Here is a 19,413-nt window from a genome sequence, read left to right on the forward strand (position 1 = left end):
CTCATCCCATCCATTCATATACAAACATACATATTTATATATATTTTTTATACATAATCTCTGTTTCCCGAGTCTGCGAGGTAGCGTCAGGAAACAGACAAAGAATGGCCCATCCACTCATATACATATATATATATATATACATAAATGCCCATTCCATACCATACTACTATTCGCCATTTCCCGCATTAGCGAGGTAGCATTAAGAACAGAGGACTGGGCCTTTGAGGGAATATCCTCACCTGGCCCCTTTCTCTGTTCCTTCTTTTGGAATATTGAAAAAAAAACAAAAAATGAGAGGGGAGGATTTCCAGCCACCTGCTCCCTCCCCTTTTAGTCGCCTTCTATGACACGCAGGGAATACGTGGGAAGTATTCTTTCTCCTCTATCCCCAGGGATAATAAATGCCCATATATGCAAATATACATACATATACATATCTGAATATACATACATACACATGTACATATTCATACTTGCTTGCCTTAATCTATTCCTGTCACTACCCAGCCCCACAGGAAAACGGCATCACTATCCCCTGCTTCAGCGAGGTAGCACCAGGAATACAGACAAAAAAGGCCACATTCATTCACACTAGCTGTTATGTGTATTGCAACTAAACCACAGCTCCCTATTCACATCCAGGCCCCATTGGCCTTTCCATGGTTTACCCTAGACATTTCACATGCCCTGGTTCACTCCACTGACAGTACGTCAACCCCAGTATACCACAACATTCCAATTCACTCTATTCCTTGCACGCCTCTCACCCTCCTGTATTTTCAGGCCCTGATCACTCAAAAACTTTTCCACTCCATCCTTCCACCTCCAGTTTGGTCTCTTGTTTCTCCTTGTTCCCTTCACTTCTCAAACACATATATCCTCTTTGTCAATCTTTCCTCACTCATTCAATCTATTAGTCCAAACCATTTCAACACACCTTCTTCTGCTCTCTCAACCACACTTTCTATTTCCACGCATCTCTTACCCTTTCATTATTTAACCAAACCACCTTACACCACAAATTGTCCTAAATATGTGCAAAATTCTTTATCACCAGAACAAGGGAAAAGATCATAAACTTTTCAATGTGAAAATGCTTTTCCTTTCTATTGCCTCCCAGCACATAAAAAAGCAGACATTATTTTTAGTTCATGAAAACGTGCACAACTAATACAAAATTCCTTATTCTTATATACTGAATTAAGAAAACCATTCCTAGTTTTATGAAAAACATATTTAATGGAATGACCAAACTTAGGTACACAAAATTCCTTCAAGATTGTCTTATTATCTTTTTAATAGGTGCAGAAAAACTATCAAAATCAGTGATTTTGTTCTGAATTTAGAGTTGAGCACTTATCCCTGGGGATAGGGGAGAAAGAATACTTCCCACGTATTCCCTGCGTGTCGTAGAAGGCGACTAAAAGGGGAGGGAGCGGGGGGCTGGAAATCCTCCCCTCTCATTATTTTTTTTTTTTAATTTTCCAAAAGAAGGAACAGAGAAGGGGGCCAGGTGAGCATATTCCCTCAATGGCCCAGTTCTCTGTTCTTAACGCTACCTCGCCAACGCGGGAAATGGCGAATAGTTTGAAAGAAAGAAAGAACTTATATTTTAGGACAACACATGTTTTATAAGACTGGCTAATCCAGAGATACACAGAGCACTGGGTACCCAAAACACTGCACGTTCCTTTAAATGGCACACAAGTGTTCACCATGGACACTGTAATGAAATCAATTTTGTAAATCGACCTTCACAGCACCAAAAAGGTTAATAAAACCACACTGCATAAAGAATTCAGCTTTGCTCCAAGCTCTTCACTGACTTTTCTCCTTACTTCCCTCTAGTACCAATATAACCTTCACTATAGTGGTTCTCTCCATCTAGTATTCAGTAATGTTCCTCTTTCTCTTTCATTCTCAATTGTCCCAAGCAGCTAAAACACCAATGAATTTTGATTTTCCTTTCTATGGCATTAGTGCACAGCATTCTTTGCATTTTCAAAACATATGACTCTTGTTATACAATGGACTCAGCTAGTAATGACTATGGTTACAGTACAATGCAGAATTTGTCACTGTCAAGTTAAGGCCTCAGTTTATATTAACCCTTCATGTGTAAGAGGACATCTTACAAGAAAAAATGGTTTCCTCCTTTTCTTAACACTACTTAAGAAAACCTCAACCGGAACTTTCGATCTTTCTTTACATTATTCTACTTCACAGAAATTTGGAAAGGTGCAAAAGGAACAGTCCCTGCACTGAAAAGGACATCACACTAATACTCTATACGGAAATACAGCACCATCATATTTATGGTGCTCAATGTCCAAACTCCTTGAAACACTTACCTATTGTGACCTAATATATATGACCGTGGTAAATCAAAATCATCATCTTGTTCCAGGAACTCTGATAAGGAAGGTTTTGGTCGTTTTGGTCTGCACACTAATACTGAAGTGGTCGGTGTTCGGCGTGTTGGCCCACTACGGGAAAAAGCAAACCCAGCTGGCATGGCTACCAAGTCCTGAGGATTGCCAGCATAGGAGCCATCATAGCATTCATTGAGGGCAACATCAATTCTTGCTCCTTTTGAATGTGGCTGTAAAGATATACATACATATAAAAATATGTATTTATCTATATAACTATTAAAATTAAATCTATGCAACAGCACAAGACCCCTATCAAACTAACCACTCTCTTACCAACCATCAACCCTCAAGTCAAAATAAAAAGCTTACCCCTGCCTCAAACTTCAGTAACCTCTACTCAACAAATCCCCTCATCTTCAACAAATAAAACAGTAACAAAATGCATACATACAGAAACAACCAGAAAGTATTAAACAACAAACCTCCAAACTCAAACCCTCCAAACACTCCCTAAACAAACACAAGTCACACTCTCCTGCTTATGCTCTGGACATCACCCATCACTACAAACACCATTTCAGCATATCCCAGAGCCTTTCATGCCCACTATGCAACTACCATAAAGACAACAAACACTTGCTATTAACACGACTTACATAGATGCACACATATCACAACACTCTCTGATCTATGGTTCCAACTAGTTGATGTGGCCAGATTTGTGAGTGCAGCATAAGCCTCATAAGGATACAAGGTACTCCTGGGGCTAAAATGTAAGGTATAAAATACATATACCAAAGGATGCACATGGCCCTCATCCATGAAACCAAACTTACACTTAGACCCTGTCTACTTCCTTTATATGACAGCACAATTCAAAGGCAAGGGAGACAACATGAAAAGGAAAAGGACTCATGACACTTCACCACAACATCCCATATGTAGACACTAATCAAAGCACAAATCAGACTACTAATAATGACTACACTCTTGAATTGCAATCCAAAATAAAACAACACAGCACTTACTACAACATAACATCTTCATATGTCCCTCATCTATGCAGAGATTTCCATGCCCACCATTAGGTAGGGCTAAACACTCACACCAAAGATCCCTGAGATGAACTACTCAAAAAGCAACTGCATCTTGTAAATATTCTTAACCAAAGCAACTAGCTAACCACACCATCTCCAACATCCAATCTTGCCAGACATTACTCTGTGCACACCAGCACCATAAAAAAAAAAGACCACCAAGAGCACACTAAAAAACTCTCTTGTAACCAGTTAACCATTCTGATAACTATACAGCCAATCCACTCAACCTAATAAGCCAACAAAAAAATGTATACAGCTATAGAAAAACAGATACACCAGCATTAACACAGTTCTTCACTGTAAGGGATTTCCCACCTCTTACTCATGCCATCTCACACTACATCAGTATCACCAACAAAGCCTGCAAAAAGCATATACCACGGCATATAAAAAGAAATATAACCCAATCCTCTCCCCACAAGTTGCAGATCTCACAAAACAAAGAATCTAGCTCAGACAAAACCAATGACACCAACAGAAATCACAAAACAAATCCAAACTATAAACAACAAAAATCACCTAATCACTGGAAGGCAAACAGCAAAATGGAACTCCTCACATAATGCAATGAACCAGAAAACCCAAAACACCAAATCTGGAACATAATAATGATGATCCACACCTTCCGCAACAGCCCAGCCTCAACATTTGAAGTACTTCAGACCCAACCTAGTGACATCCCTCCTCCCAAAGAACAAAAATACATACACATGAAAATACCAAAATTCAGCCACAAACCAACTATATCCCTATATATATATATATATATATATTTTTTTTTTTTTTTTTTTTTTTTTTTTATACTTTGTCGCTGTCTCCCGCGTTTGCGAGGTAGCGCAAGGAAACAGACGAAAGAAATGGCCCAACCCCCCCCCATACACATGTACATACACACGTCCACACACGCAAATATACATACCTACACAGCTTTCCATGGTTTACCCCAGACGCTTCACATGCCTTGCTTCAATCCACTGACAGCACGTCAACCCCTGTATACCACATGACTCCAATTCACTCTATTTCTTGCCCTCCTTTCACCCTCCTGCATGTTCAGGCCCCGATCACACAAAATCTTTTTCACTCCATCTTTCCACCTCCAATTTGGTCTCCCTCTTCTCCTCGTTCCCTCCACCTCCGACACATATATCCTCTTGGTCAATCTCTCCTCACTCATTCTCTCCATGTGCCCAAACCATTTCAAAACACCCTCTTCTGCTCTCTCAACCACGCTCTTTTTATTTCCACACATCTCTCTTACCCTTACGTTACTTACTCGATCAAACCACCTCACACCACACATTGTCCTCAAACATCTCATTTCCAGCACATCCATCCTCCTGCGCACATCTCTATCCATAGCCCACGCCTCGCAACCATACAACATTGTTGGAACCACTATTCCCTCAAACATACCCATTTTTGCTTTCCGAGATAATGTTCTCGACTTCCACACATTTTTCAAGGCTCCCAAAATTTTCGCCCCCTCCCCCACCCTATGATCCACTTCCGCTTCCATGGTTCCATCCGCTGACAGATCCACTCCCAGATATCTAAAACACTTCACTTCCTCCAGTTTTTCTCCATTCAAACTCACCTCCCAATTGACTTGACCCTCACCCCTACTGTACCTAATAACCTTGCTCTTATTCACATTTACTCTCAACTTTCTTCTTCCACACACTTTACCAAACTCAGTCACCAGCTTCTGCAGTTTCTCACATGAATCAGCCACCAGCGCTGTATCATCAGCGAACATATATATATATATATATATATATATATATATATATATATATATATATATATATATATATATATATATATATATTTTTTTTTTTTTTTTTTTTTTATACTTTGTCGCTGTCTCCCGCGTATTGCGAGGTAGCGCAAGGAAACAGACGAAAGAAATGGCCCAACCCCCCCCATACACATGTACATACACACGTCCACACACACAAATATACATACCTACACAGCTTTCCATGGTTTACCCCGGACGCTTCACATGCCTTGATTCAATCCACTGACAGCACGTCAACCCCTGTATACCACATCGCTCCAATTCACTCTATTCCTTGCCCTCCTTTCACCCTCCTGCATGTTCAGGCCCCGATCACACAAAATCTTTTTCACTCCATCTTTCCACCTCCAATTTGGTCTCCCTCTTCTCCTCGTTCCCTCCACCTCCGACACATATATCCTCTTGGTCAATCTTTCCTCACTCATTCTCTCCATGTGCCCAAACCATTTTAAAACACTCTCTTCTACTCTCTCAACCACGCTCTTTTTATTTCCACACATCTCTCTTACCCTTACGTTACTTACTCGATCAAACCACCTCACACCACACATTGTCCTCAAACATCTCATTTCCAGCACATCCATCCTCCTGCGCACAACTCTATCCATAGCCCACGCCTCGCAACCATACAACATTGTTGGAACTACTATTCCTTCAAACATACCCATTTTTGCTTTCCGGGATAATGTTCTCGACTTCCACACATTTTTCAAGGCTCCCAAAATTTTCGCCCCCTCCCCCACCCTATGATCCACTTCCGCTTCCATGGTTCCATCCGCTGACAGATCCACTCCCAGATATCTAAAACACTTCACTTCCTCCAGTTTTTCACCATTCAAACTCACCTCCCAATTGACTTGACCCTCAGCCCTACTGTACCTAATAACCTTGCTCTTATTCACATTTACTCTTAGCTTTCTTCTTCCACACACTTTACCAAACTCCGTCACCAGCTTCTGCAGTTTCTCACATGAATCCGCCACCAGCGCTGTATCATCAGCGAACAACAACTGACTCACTTCCCAAGCTCTCTCATCCCCAACAGACTTCATACTTGCCCCTCTTTCCAAGACTCTTGCATTTACCTCCCTAACAACCCCATCCATAAACAAATTAAACAACCATGGAGACATCACACACCCCTGCCGCAAACCTACATTCACTGAGAACCAATCACTTTCCTCTCTTCCTACACGTACACATGCCTTACATCCTCGATAAAAACTTTTCACTGCTTCTAACAACTTGCCTCCCACACCATATATTCTTAATACCTTCCACAGAGCATCTCTATCAACTCTATCATATGCCTTCTCCAGATCCATAAATGCTACATACAAATCCATTTGCTTTTCTAAGTATTTCTCACATACATTCTTCAAAGCAAACACCTGATCCACACATCCTCTACCACTTCTGAAACCACACTGCTCTTCCCCAATCTGATGCTCTGTACATGCCTTCACCCTCTCAATCAATACCCTCCCATATAATTTACCAGGAATACTCAACAAACTTATACCTCTGTAATTTGAGCACTCACTCTTATCCCCTTTGCCTTTGTACAATGGCACTATGCACGCATTCCGCCAATCCTCAGGCACCTCACCATGAGTCATACATACATTAAATAACCTTACCAACCAGTCAACAATACAGTCACCCCCTTTCTTAATAAATTCCACTGCAATACCATCCAAACCTGCTGCCTTGCCGGCTTTCATCTTCCGCAAAGCTTTTACTACCTCTTCTCTGTTTACCAACTCATTTTCCCTAACCCTCGCACTTTGCACACCACCTCGACCAAAACACCCTATATCTGCCACTCTATCATCAAACACATTCAACAAACCTTCAAAATACTCACTCCATCTCCTTCTCACATCACCACTACTTGTTATCACCTCCCCATTTGCGCCCTTCACTGAAGTTCCCACTTGCTCCCTTGTCTTACGCACTTTATTTGCCTCCTTCCAGAACATCTTTTTATTCTCCCTAAAATTTAATGATACTCTCTCACCCCAACTCTCATTTGCCCTTTTTTTCACCTCTTGCACCTTTCTCTTGACCTCCTGTCTCTTTCTTTTATACGTCTCCCACTCAATTTCATTTTTTTCCCTGCAAAAATCGTCCAAATGCCTCTCTCTTCTCTTTCACTAATACTCTTACTTCTTCATCCCACCACTCACTACCCTTTCTAATCAACCCACCTCCCACTCTTCTCATGCCACAAGCATCTTTTGCGCAATCCATCACTGATTCCCTAAATACATCCCATTCCTCCCCCACTCCCCTTACTTCCATTGTTCTCACCTTTTTCCATTCTGTACTCAGTCTCTCCTGGTACTTCCTCACACAAGTCTCCTTCCCAAGCTCACTTACTCTCACCACCCTCTTCACCCCAACATTCACTCTTCTTTTCTGAAAATCCATACAAATCTTCACCTTAGCCTCCACAAGATAATGATCAGACATCCCTCCAGTTGCACCTATCAGCACATTAACATCCAAAAGTCTCTCTTTCGCGCGCCTGTCAATTAACACGTAATCCAATAACGCTCTCTGGCCATCTCTCCTACTTACATAAGTATACTTATGTATATCTCGCTTTTTAAACCAGGTATTCCCAATCATCAGTCCTTTTTCAGCACATAAATCTACAAGCTCTTCACCATTTCCATTTACAACACTGAACACCCCATGTATACCAATTATTCCCTCAACTGCCACATTACTCACCTTTGCATTCAAATCACCCAACACTATAACCCGGTCTCGTGCATCAAAACCACTAACACACTCATATATATATATATATATATATATATATATATATATATATATATATATATATATATATATGTTTTTTCTTTTAAACTATTCGCCACTTCCCGCGTTAGCGAGGTAGCGTTAAGAACAGAGGACTGGGCCTTTTTTGGAATATCCTCACCTGACCCCCTCTGTTCCTTCTTTTGGAAAATTAAAAAAAAAAAAAAAAAACGAGAGGGGAGGATTTCCAGCCCCCCGCTCCCTCCCCTTTTAGTCGCCTTCTACGACACGCAGGGAATACGTGGGAAGTATTCTTAATCCCCTATCCCCAGGGATAATAAATATATGGAAATCATGAAAATCTTACAAAAAATCCATCCTGAAAGAACCATTCACCCACACTTCACTCCCACTGACACATACAATGCAATCAAGACCTCATAGAACTCACCTCTAACACACATAAAACAATTTTCACATTAAACACTTTAGCTCAATTGCAATCCATGCATTTACAACTGCATTCAATCACTTCTAGTTACACAACAAAATCCCTAACATCAGGTAACAAGCCAACAATGTACCCATCTTAAACTCTCTATACAGGCTAACTACCCCAACCTCTCACTACCCCATAACACTTCTGTCCTCAGTGCCTATACTTTTTGAAAAACTGATCCAAGACAACAATAAAGCAAAATATCCTACTCTCACCTACATGACATGGCTCCAATAACCCACGACCACACTTCACAGATTTTACACAACACATTCTACGACTTCAAACAACAACCCCCTCTCACACAACATTTATGACAACAGACACCAAATGACCATTTGGTAGAGACCTCTGACATATCCACACACAAAACATGCTTTACATCATCCTCCATAACAAAAACAAAAAGTGTAAAAAGTGATTGGCTAGATTTACAACTGGCTGCCATGGCAGAATCATTCACAAAGGCTTCACCTCTAAAACCCTTAAGCTAAAATGGAGTTCACCACTAAGTAAATCTTTCTCCAGCTCTCTTCAATCTATTCCTGCATGACCATCATCTTCAGCAGGCCATGGTGTGGGAGTCTTCTCTTCTGAACATGACTTAAAAATCACATCACAGCACCCTGAATTTATACAAGCAATAACAAATACGCACCACTGCATTACACAGAAGGAACAGTGGCCCACTTAAAACAGAATGTCTGCATCTTAATAATAGCTTTCATCACCCATTCAATTCCAGACATACATGAATCTAACATTTGCATCCACCTGTCACCTTGAATGGACAAAAATTTCCCCAACTATTTTGAGCATCACATACGAAACACATTCTATATCAATCCCCTCTCTACAAATGTGAAGCAAAAGCAACACAAATTAAATGTCACCAGAGCACTTACTAATACCAAATTTGGACAAGCAAAACAATCCCTTAGTACCCTCTTCAAACAATTCAAACAATTGATCTATCCTACATTAAGCTTTACCAACTCTGTTATCCACCCTGTCTGCAGCAAATATAACAAAGCTTCAAACCACAAAATAAAGAGCATCCAGAATAATCACTAGCTGCCTTCCAACAACACATACTCAATACTTACACAAAAAAACTAATATCTTCCCAATACAATCACACCTCGATGTGTCTGCTACTCATTTCTGTGCAACAGGACTAGACCTAAATGGTGGAAGACAAGTACCAAACACCCTTTCCATTGCTTCTCTCCAAAAAAAGGTTTCTGAGGAAGAGGAAGGCTATGGCAGACATTAACTTCCTCAAACCTTCCTATCCAAACCATTCTATGACTCAATGCCAACCCTAAAGCTCAACAAACACAGAACAGTGACAAAACATATCCACAATTAAATGACCCAACAAGCACTAAAAAAAAAATACTCTCCCAACACAATCTCACACACCATCCCATTCTCATCACTTTACAACTGACCAGACTAAATTTCATCAACCACGTATCAGACCAACTTTGGAGTCTATATAGGTCCTCATGAAAATTGATGCAATCCTCCTCATTTTGCACTTCCCTCGAAGTTTGCATCACCTGCAAACATATTTTGGTACAAATTCATACCTTCGTACAAGTCATCTACATAAACTAAGAAGAGTAATGTCCCTGAACAGAACACCATGGCTCTCCACTGGTAACCTAAACCTAATAAGAAAAGGTTCTTCTGACATTCCTCTTTTGTTACCTTCTACTCAGATAATCTCCCATCCATTGAAGAAATTTCCTCCTATTATTACTGTCTGATGCTATAGCTTCTTAATCAGCCTTCAATGCAGTCCAGATACAAAAAAGTCACCCAGATTTCTGTTTGTCCAAAGCAGAGCTCACTCTTCAACAGAAATCTAAGAGGTTGTCTCTCCTTTCCTACAACCATGCTGTTTCTCCCTTTGGTACATTCTCTGCATTATGTTATCTACTGATCATTGATTTTCAAATTATCTTTTCCAGAAATTTACAGACCACACTCATCAGCGATACCAATCTGTAATTCAGTGCCTGTTTCTTAGAGATATGACGTTTGCCTTTTTCAAATCCTTTGGCACCCTGCCTCTCTCAAGTGAAGTCTTGAGTAGTGTGTGTCACTATAATTCTGACAGTTTTTAAATGATTCATGTAACAAAAGTTCAGTTGAAATGCAATTATAAATGATAAAAATGAAGATTATAAAATGTATCCCAACCCTACAGTAGGGTTGAGGGTCAAGTCAATTGGGAGGTGAGTTTGAATGGAGAAAAACTGGAGGAAGTGAAGTGTTTTAGATATCTGGGAGTGGATCTGGCAGCGGATGGAACCATGGAAGCGGAAGTGGATCATAGGGTGGGGTAGGGGGCGAAAATTCTGGGGGCCTTGAAGAATGTGTGGAAGTCGGGAACATTATCTCGGAAAGCAAAAATGGGTATGTTTGAAGGAATAGTGGTTCCAACAATGTTGTATGGTTGCGAGGCGTGGGCTATGGGTAGAGTTGTGCGCAGGAGGATGGATGTGCTGGAAATGAGATGTTTGAGGACAATGTGTGGTGTGAGGTGGTTTGATCGAGTGAGTAACGTAAGGGTAAGAGAGATGTGCGGAAATAAAAAGAGCGTGGTTGAGAGAGCAGAAGAGGGTGTTTTGAAGTGGTTTGGGCACATGGAGAGAATGAGTGAGGAAAGATTGACCAAGAGGATATATGTGTCGGAGGTGGAGAGAACGAGGAGAAGAGGGAGACCAAATTGGAGGTGGAAAGATGGAGTGAAAAAGATTTTGTGTGATCGGGGCCTGAACATGCAGGAGGGTGAAAGGAGGGCAAGGAATAGAGTGAATTGGAGCGATGTGGTATACCAGGGTTGACGTGCTGTCAGTGGATTGAACCAAGGCATGTGAAGCATCTGGGGTAAACCATGGAAAGCTGTGTAGGTATGTATATTTGCGTGTGTGGACGTATGTATATACATGTGTATGGGGGGGGGTTGGGCCATTTCTTTCGTCTGTTTCCTTGCGCTACCTTGCAAACGCGGGAGACAGCGACAAAGTATAATAAAAAATAAATAATAAATAAAATGTATCCCAACTAGTACTACAGTAAAACAATTCTGGAAGAGGCAGAATCCACTCTTTAAAGAACTTTCATGAAACTGTACAATACTGTAAGCCATATCCCCACTATAGTAATTTTAGGGAGAAATAAAATGTACAGCTTATATTCAAGTAAATAACTTACGTATAAAGCAAAGGTCAACTTAGATTTACTCACTTCATCCTGTTTCTAATGGTTCAATGGGTAACTTATGTAGCCTATCACTTCAATAATTTGCGAGACACAGCATGCATTGTAGGCAGAGTTAGTCAGTCTTCTAAAATTTGAATGATGCAAGCAGGTAAGACCAAATACTGCTTTAACCTTCAAAAACAGATTACACATCTCGTTTGTATGGAAGAATGAGTAAAATATGAGACCTACCCTATGGGTGGAAGTGCAGTCAGTGGAGGGATAAACAAAGATGGCCACTTGACTGTTGATTGAATGTATGCGATATATCAATATCAAGGCCAATACTGCCATACATACTATGACTGGCTGATTCAATTCAAGGTTCTACAATTTTGGGAATGTAATAAATGGTTTTGGTGATATGCAGCTGAGAAAAGTACAATGTTAAAGTTACTTTATTTACATATATATATGTGTGTGTGTTATCTTCACAAGTGGCAAATTATCAGAGAAACAGAAGGATTTGTATGTGGCATTTATGAGTATGAAGAAAGAATATGATAGGGTCGATAGAGATGCTCTGCAGAACTTGCTATGAACACATGGTGTAGAAGGAAGTCTATCAGATGCAGTGAAGAGTTTTTATCACAAGAGTGGGGCATGTGAGCAAGTAAGTTGACAGGAGGGAGCATGGTTTAAGGTGAAGGTGGGTCTGCTGTGGGAGTATGTGATACCACCATGGCTGTTCAATCTGTTTAAGGACAGGATGGTTAGAGAGGTGAATGCATGGGTCTTAGTGAGAGAAGCAGATATTCAGTCGGCTGGGGGTAAGTGGCCTGGGATGCGAGTCAGTCGTTGTTTGCTGATAATAGGGCACTGGCAGCAGATGCAATTGAGAAACTGCAAAACTTAGTGTTACTTTCAGTGGTCCTGTTAGAGCTTTGTGATTTACCAGTGGTAAGCCCACCTGTCTTCAGTAAGGCAGAGCTGCCTGGCTAATGGTGTGTATATCACTTCACAGGTGACACATAGTGCACCAGGGGATACATCCAGGTTTGTAGACAATCCATAAGTGAAAGACAGTATTGACCGGGGCAATTTTGAGTTAAATGTCATATGTGGGGACTTAGAGGATGTTTAATGTGATACCATGGAATCAGCATCAAATTACATTGATTTGTGTAATCATAACTTTGATAAGCTTCCTCATTTCAGGGTCAATACACCCTCCTCTTGTGAAGTTGTTGCTCAGGCTCGTAACAACTGTGGTTTTAGAGTCTTGACAGGTGAACCTTGCCAGAGAGAACTTCAGATGAATTCAAAGGGATATGAACCCTTAGTTCCTCCTGAGTTATGTGCTAAGCCCAGCAGAGATGTGAGATGTCACATGCTTAGAATTGTCGGTCCTCATCAAATGAGAGATTGGTCAACTTCTGCGATCTTAGGAGACAATATGAGCACCTGTGAGATGTGTCAGAGTAATACCCATCTGAGTGTCACTCCTGACTCCTTATTTTCCTTACCCATGGGGTAGCAATGAAATATCTAATGAAGGCAAGGGGGTCTTGAACCATATGAGGATAAATGTCCTGATTAAATTTCCCTGTGTGTGTTGAAGATGTATGTAGATACACTTATAATACTGTTTGAAATGATGTTCAAGATACCACTAAAGAAGTACCAAGGGTACAGAAGGGGGCAAACATCATTCCTACACATACGAAAGGAAAGAGCAAGAGGTACTGAACTGCATATTTCTCTCTATGATGAGTGTGATTTGTAAGGTAAGGAAAAGATAATCAGAAAGCAGATGGATGACTTCCTACAGAAGAGAAAATACCAGAGGAAGAGACAACATGGTTTTAGGGAAACAAACCTCTTAAATTTCTATAAAAGAGTTGGCTATCTTAGAAAAAAAGGGAGGGCTTAGTGCTTTGTTTGTATCTAGACTGCCAGACAGCTTTCAACACTGTATCATACATGAGACATAAGAAGCTGGATCACCTGGCAGAAATAAAGAGGAGATCTCCTTCAATAGATAGATTATCTGAGTGTATGTAGCTGTGAGGATGATATGTACAGTATGGTGTTTGGAAATTTTCTATATGTGCCACTATGCTATGAATGTAAGGACTGCATGTAAAGGACAAACAGAGATAGTGACTGTAATAAATGATGACAATATGATATATACGAGACATCCACAGCACAGAATGGAGAAACTAATATACTTTATCAGATACATAATTACAAAAAAAAAACCTGATATTTTAGATATTCAATTACTAAAAGCAGATGTATCAAGGGAACAATAATAATACCAAATACAAAATGTTTCTAATACACTAATCCTTTCCCTTTACTGTGATGGACTGCTGCTGATACAGCTCTATTAAACTGAAAATCCAGAAGACCAGAGATATCCATTTGATTACTGAACTTCCTTCAATTTTCAGTCACACTTACTCAAAGATACAGGTATGAAAAGCTCTTTCCTAAAACAAATACCAAAGACATATATTCTCATGGACTGCCTGTAATTGGTATGAATAACAAACTTGAGCCCTGACAAATCTAGTCAAAGAACCAATAATTTGTGGAAAAGTAATTGAATCACTAAGCCTTACGTACAACATAAGTGAAGGTAAAACGAGCATGACACAGCTTGAGGTGTTTCAGAAGTGAGTACAGGGCCATACAGTTGAGGGAACACCAAGGACAGTGGAAGTCTCGTCTTGCTTCTGTTTGCTGTCTGCTGTTGTTATTGTACACAAATTGGTAGAGTACTAACTGAGGTGCCTCTGGACTAGCTACACCTGGTGAAAAAAAAAAGTTAAGAAAACATAACATTCCAGGAAGCATAAGTTCTAAAAATAATTTCTGCAACACAAGTGCTCATTTAACAATTTGAAAATAATAATGAGGCAAAAATTTTGCAAAAATGATGCAAAATGCATAAATGTAAGTCAAATTTTCCCAGAGATCTAAAAAAAAACAAAAAGGTAAAGTGGATATAATAAGTAACTACCAGGAAGCTGCGAATTCATTAGCTTAGGCCATCATCATATACAGATGAACATAAATTCAACTACAGAGGATTATTTTTCCATTGTGACCCTTCCCTTTTTATTTCAAATATTTGCCAATTGCTGTTAGGTAACCTTTATAACTTTCTTTTCTTTTAAACTATTCGCCATTTCCCGCGTTAGCGAGGTAGCGCTAAGAACAGAGGACTGGGCCTCTTTTGGAATATCCTCAACTGGCCCCCTCTGTTCCTTCTTTTGGAAAATTTAAAAAAAAAAAAAAAATACCACTCTGGGATCATCATTATATGTACCAAGTTTCCTTCTCCTTTTAAGGGATCATACTCATCAAATGTCCTTCACCTCAACTGTTTGTGTAACTCATCTAGATAGATGATCCCAAATCCAATGACCTGAAAAATATATTTCAGAACCTGGTTGGTAGCTAAGTTTCTGCACTGGCTTAAAGAAAATCCTAATACCCAAAATATTTTTCATTACTGACCTTGAAATTAATGAAAACTAAATGAACCTCTGAAGCAAGCATACAAAATAGGCTATTTTCAAGTGAGAAATTTTGTTTTAGGCTTGTCTCTTAACAAGCCTCTTAAACTATATTTATAACCCTAAAGGGAGCACACAAAATGACTGATTTTCAAGAAAGAAATTATGTTTTAGGCTCGTCTCTTGCAATCTATACTAATTAACAGCAAAACCGCTTTGCTTATTGGCATGGCAAGTGTATGATGTACATGCAGTGTACATTCTAACCTGTCCTTTCTTTATTCAGCCCTCTCTCAGTGTTTGCTTAGACTTTTATCCTTTGCATTACTGAAAAAATGTCTAAAAGGTGAGGGCATAGTTGTGTGACTTGTGGAAGTTCCAAGGGAATGAATATATCCCTGGGTTTTGCAAAGGTGTAAGTGCTAAAGAAATTAGAGGTGGGAGCCTCAGCAAAAGAGATTGAGAGATAGGTCATCTGTTTCACTGTTTATGACCTCAAGAAACAGAAAGCTGAGCTACTGAAAGTATATGCTAACAGTGATGTGCCAAAGTCTATGAACAAACAAAAAATGAAGCATCAACCTAAAGATACTGATCTGGACAAAACACTATTGAGTGAATAAAATTGCAAGAGCAAAGAGTTCCTTTGCAAGGCAGTATATAAGATCATGGAACAAACCAAGGAATTTCATGAAAAATCGTGTCTAAAAAAGCCACATAACTACAACTCTAGCTGGTTTATCAAATTCAAGAAACACCATGGCTTACAACCATTGAGTGTTAACAAAAACCCTCAAAGTACACAATGCTGAGAAAACATCAATATTTTGGCGTTATATGCCTAGGATGACAAATGCTACTGCAGCTGAGTCATCCCAAAGTGGTTTTCAGGATCTTGGGTGTGCAAATGCTGCTGTGACACATAAGTTAAAATTACAGGTTATAGGCTATACGTAAAAGTCAGAATCCTGTGGCTTTCAATGAGATCAGGGTTTTCCAGTGCTTTATATGGTCACAGTAAACATGCATGGACTAAAAGTGCACTATGCCTGGATCAATTCGAGAATTATTTTGTGCCTCAGGCCAGAGCACGTTAGTTGGTTTTTCTTCCTAGAAATTATACAATTCTAAGTTGGACAACTGTTCTGTACACCCTAATGCTGAACTCCTTGTAAAACAAAATGCTTATGGTGTTTATATTCGCCCAGTTTGTGCCACTATCATACAGCCCATGGACTGAGGAATTATGTGTGATTCTAAGTGCTAGTACAGGATGGGTTCAGACAGAAAATGCTAAATGCTTGCAAGAGTGGTCTGTGGGTTCCAGTTTTCAAGTTCTCCATAAAGAATCCTATATGGTGAGATGCTAGAACACAGGACAAGGTGTCCAAGGAAATGTTGGTAAACACTTTGAATAACTTGTGGCCTTCCATTATGTTTCTTGAGGATGAAGCAGAGCCTGAATTCCTTGGGTTTTGTGTTTGACAAACAACAAATTGAGCAGGAATTGTTGCAGTAAGTCAAAGGTTTTTCGTGACGCAACGGCATTGAAAGAAGAGGATATTGAAGAACATTTGAATGCAGACAGTGATATTCTTGTAGTAAACCAACTTACTGACAGCGACATAGTGCAAATGGTGCTTAATCCAAACCAAGAAGAAACAAATGAAAGTGATGATGAAAATGATGACCTGAAAGGACAGGAAAAATTTCAATTAATAAATGTATCAGCCTTACTGAGGAAATAATAGAAGATCTAGAACAAAAGAACTTCATAAAAGATCAAACATTATAAATGTATGTAAGATTAAAGTCCTTCAAAAATTAAAGCAAAAACACCTGAAAAAAATTAAATTTCCATACAAATTGAAGAAAGTTACTAAACATAATGAAAATCCTCCAGAGCCTACGTCTTCAACTTCCACAAAACCTGATTCCCCCCACTTCTGCCTGAGATCCTATTAAACACCTCACTGTCCTAGATAAAATGTAATCATAGAGGAGTGATCCTTCAAACCCTGCATAGGAAGGAAGGAAGGAAGGAGCAACATTTGGTACATAAATAACAACCAGAGAGCACTTCTTCATGCCTCATTTTTTACTGTAATATCTGAAAACATCAAGAGAAATTACTTAAAAGTGAAAATCCTTAAATCCAGAATGGCTCAGGTCCCAATCAAGCCAAATTTAGGGTTATCTACCTGTCCTTTTTCCCTCTACTAAATCCCTGACTTTAAAGATCAAAATCTAAACTACAGTGGCATTTTCACTTTAACAGTTCAATGAAAAGCCAAACATAATCCTTTCAGTGCTATGGCCATCAATCACCTGTGAACTAACAGAATGCTATAAATGTTAATCTACTATACAAACTTAATTTACCACAAGATAAATTCTGCAAACATTGTAGGCTGATTTAGCAACTAAAATGAAGTATGAGTCATTGGAGCTACCTGAAGGCCTAAGTAATGTGGTATCTTGGCTGGCCACCTTTATTAGGAACCAGCTATGTGAAGATAGGTAGATGTTGGTAGGCATCAACCAGGGAGGATTATTACCAGTACTACCCCCTGGAATTATATGTGGCTTCATATATAGTGAGTCAACACCTCAGTGTTTGTCAAGTTGCACTCCTTTGACCCAGGTAGCTGTCTTTTCTTTCTGTTTCACCCCCATATGAACTGCTGGCTTTGTCCACAAACATACAACCTCTTCTTTTACATATAAGCATTTGACAGCAATTAACTCAAACTACTCATTCTTCGTTACTTTCAATTTTCCTGCGGTGAGTACTATGCACTAGCTCTGCCTTGGCAAAATGGTAGGAGCATTAGGTAGAAGCAGTACATAGGAGCATTAGCTGAGAGCATTAGATAAAAGCAGTAGGTTGGAGCATTAGGCAGAAACATTTGGTAAAAGCAATTGGTAGAAACATTAGGAAGGTGCCTCCAAAAAGACAGCACCAGAGATGCCCTCTGCCAGTGGCCAGTTAGGGATGAGGCATGAAAAGCTAAGAGGCAGTACTGGGGTTCAACAGTTATGGAGACTCTTGCCATGGCCACCCCCAATGGGGGAGTTTCCAAAGGGAACGGGCATCAAAGATATAGATAAACAAAATAGACAGACAGCCATGCAAATGTAAGAGCTACTGCAGGGCTGACCCAGTGCTCACTTTTATAACCCTCCCAACACTTAATCATGTACATATACAACACATGACTTTATACAATTGTTTAGAATTCTCTGTAAGTAATGAATTTCTTACCTTGAGGCTTTGGCTTTGTAGATGCACTGTTTGCTAAAACAACATCCAGTGGCTTGAGGGGTCGTAATCTTGGTCTCTCTATGTCAGAGTTTGAGTTTTCACTGTTCCAGTTTAATGTAAACTTAAGAACAGGAATATTATTAAATACACCATCAAATTTGAGGGTGTCAATGCTTTCCCAGCTAGCATTCTTCTTTGGACTTGATTTACAAAGCTGAGATGAATCACCAGCTTGAAGTTCCAACATCAACTCATAATGACCTGGTGCTAACAAACAACGCCCATGACGATCAAATATCACCAATTCACCAGAGTACGTTGACCCTACACCTCCATGATTATCCCCATTGAATGTGTTAGTGGCAATCATGGGTATATTGTAGTCTTGAGAGTCCTGAGAGGCACTTCGACCAACACGACGCCGCTTGACAACAGGTTCCCCTGCTAAAGGGTATGTGTGATATTAACTTGCATGGGTTGTAACTACTGTAAACTTATAATTACAAGTTTTCAGAAGCTTGATGTATATCTATTAGCACAAAAATCTTTAACAAACAATATTTTTCTCAATATAACTTGTTATATTTTACTTACAATTTAACCAATCTGAAAGAACACAACCACACAGTTCAAGAAAAACATATCAACACCTAAGGGTCACAACAAAACTTTAATCCAACCTAAGGTATCCCCAAATGCTTCAATTATTCACTTAATTAATATATATATTATTCGTTTATTTCTTTATTCTACTTTGTTGCTGTCTCCCGTGGTAGCTAAGGAGCGCAAGGAAACAGACGAAAGAATGGCCCAACCCACCCACATACACATGTATATACATACAAGCTCATA

The 19,413-nt window shown here is 39.6% G+C and overlaps 1 protein-coding gene across 7 annotated transcripts in view; it reads right to left on the reverse strand.

The window, feature by feature from the left end:
• The window catches only part of Su(z)12 (Polycomb protein Su(z)12), a 104,817-nt gene that overhangs the window by 44,133 nt on the left and 41,271 nt on the right, over positions 1 to 19,413 (reverse strand). For 6 of the 7 annotated variants that reach the window (XR_011714774.1, XM_071679325.1, XM_071679329.1 and 3 more), the window contains exons 7-9: positions 18,562 to 19,005; positions 14,401 to 14,585; positions 2,355 to 2,605 (exon numbers count right to left, since the gene is read on the reverse strand). Coding sequence is in view for 6 of the 7 variants with exons in the window: in XM_071679325.1 (XP_071535426.1) it covers positions 2,355 to 2,605; positions 14,401 to 14,585; positions 18,562 to 19,005 (880 nt within the window). In the remaining variant the exon portion in view is untranslated. The remainder of the gene's footprint in view (positions 1 to 2,354; positions 2,606 to 14,400; positions 14,586 to 18,561; positions 19,006 to 19,413) is intronic. The other variant, XM_071679326.1, reaches the window with a different exon arrangement.

The sequence above is a fragment of the Panulirus ornatus genome, chromosome 29, assembly GCF_036320965.1.
Source record: "Panulirus ornatus isolate Po-2019 chromosome 29, ASM3632096v1, whole genome shotgun sequence".
Lineage (NCBI taxonomy): Eukaryota > Metazoa > Arthropoda > Malacostraca > Decapoda > Palinuridae > Panulirus > Panulirus ornatus.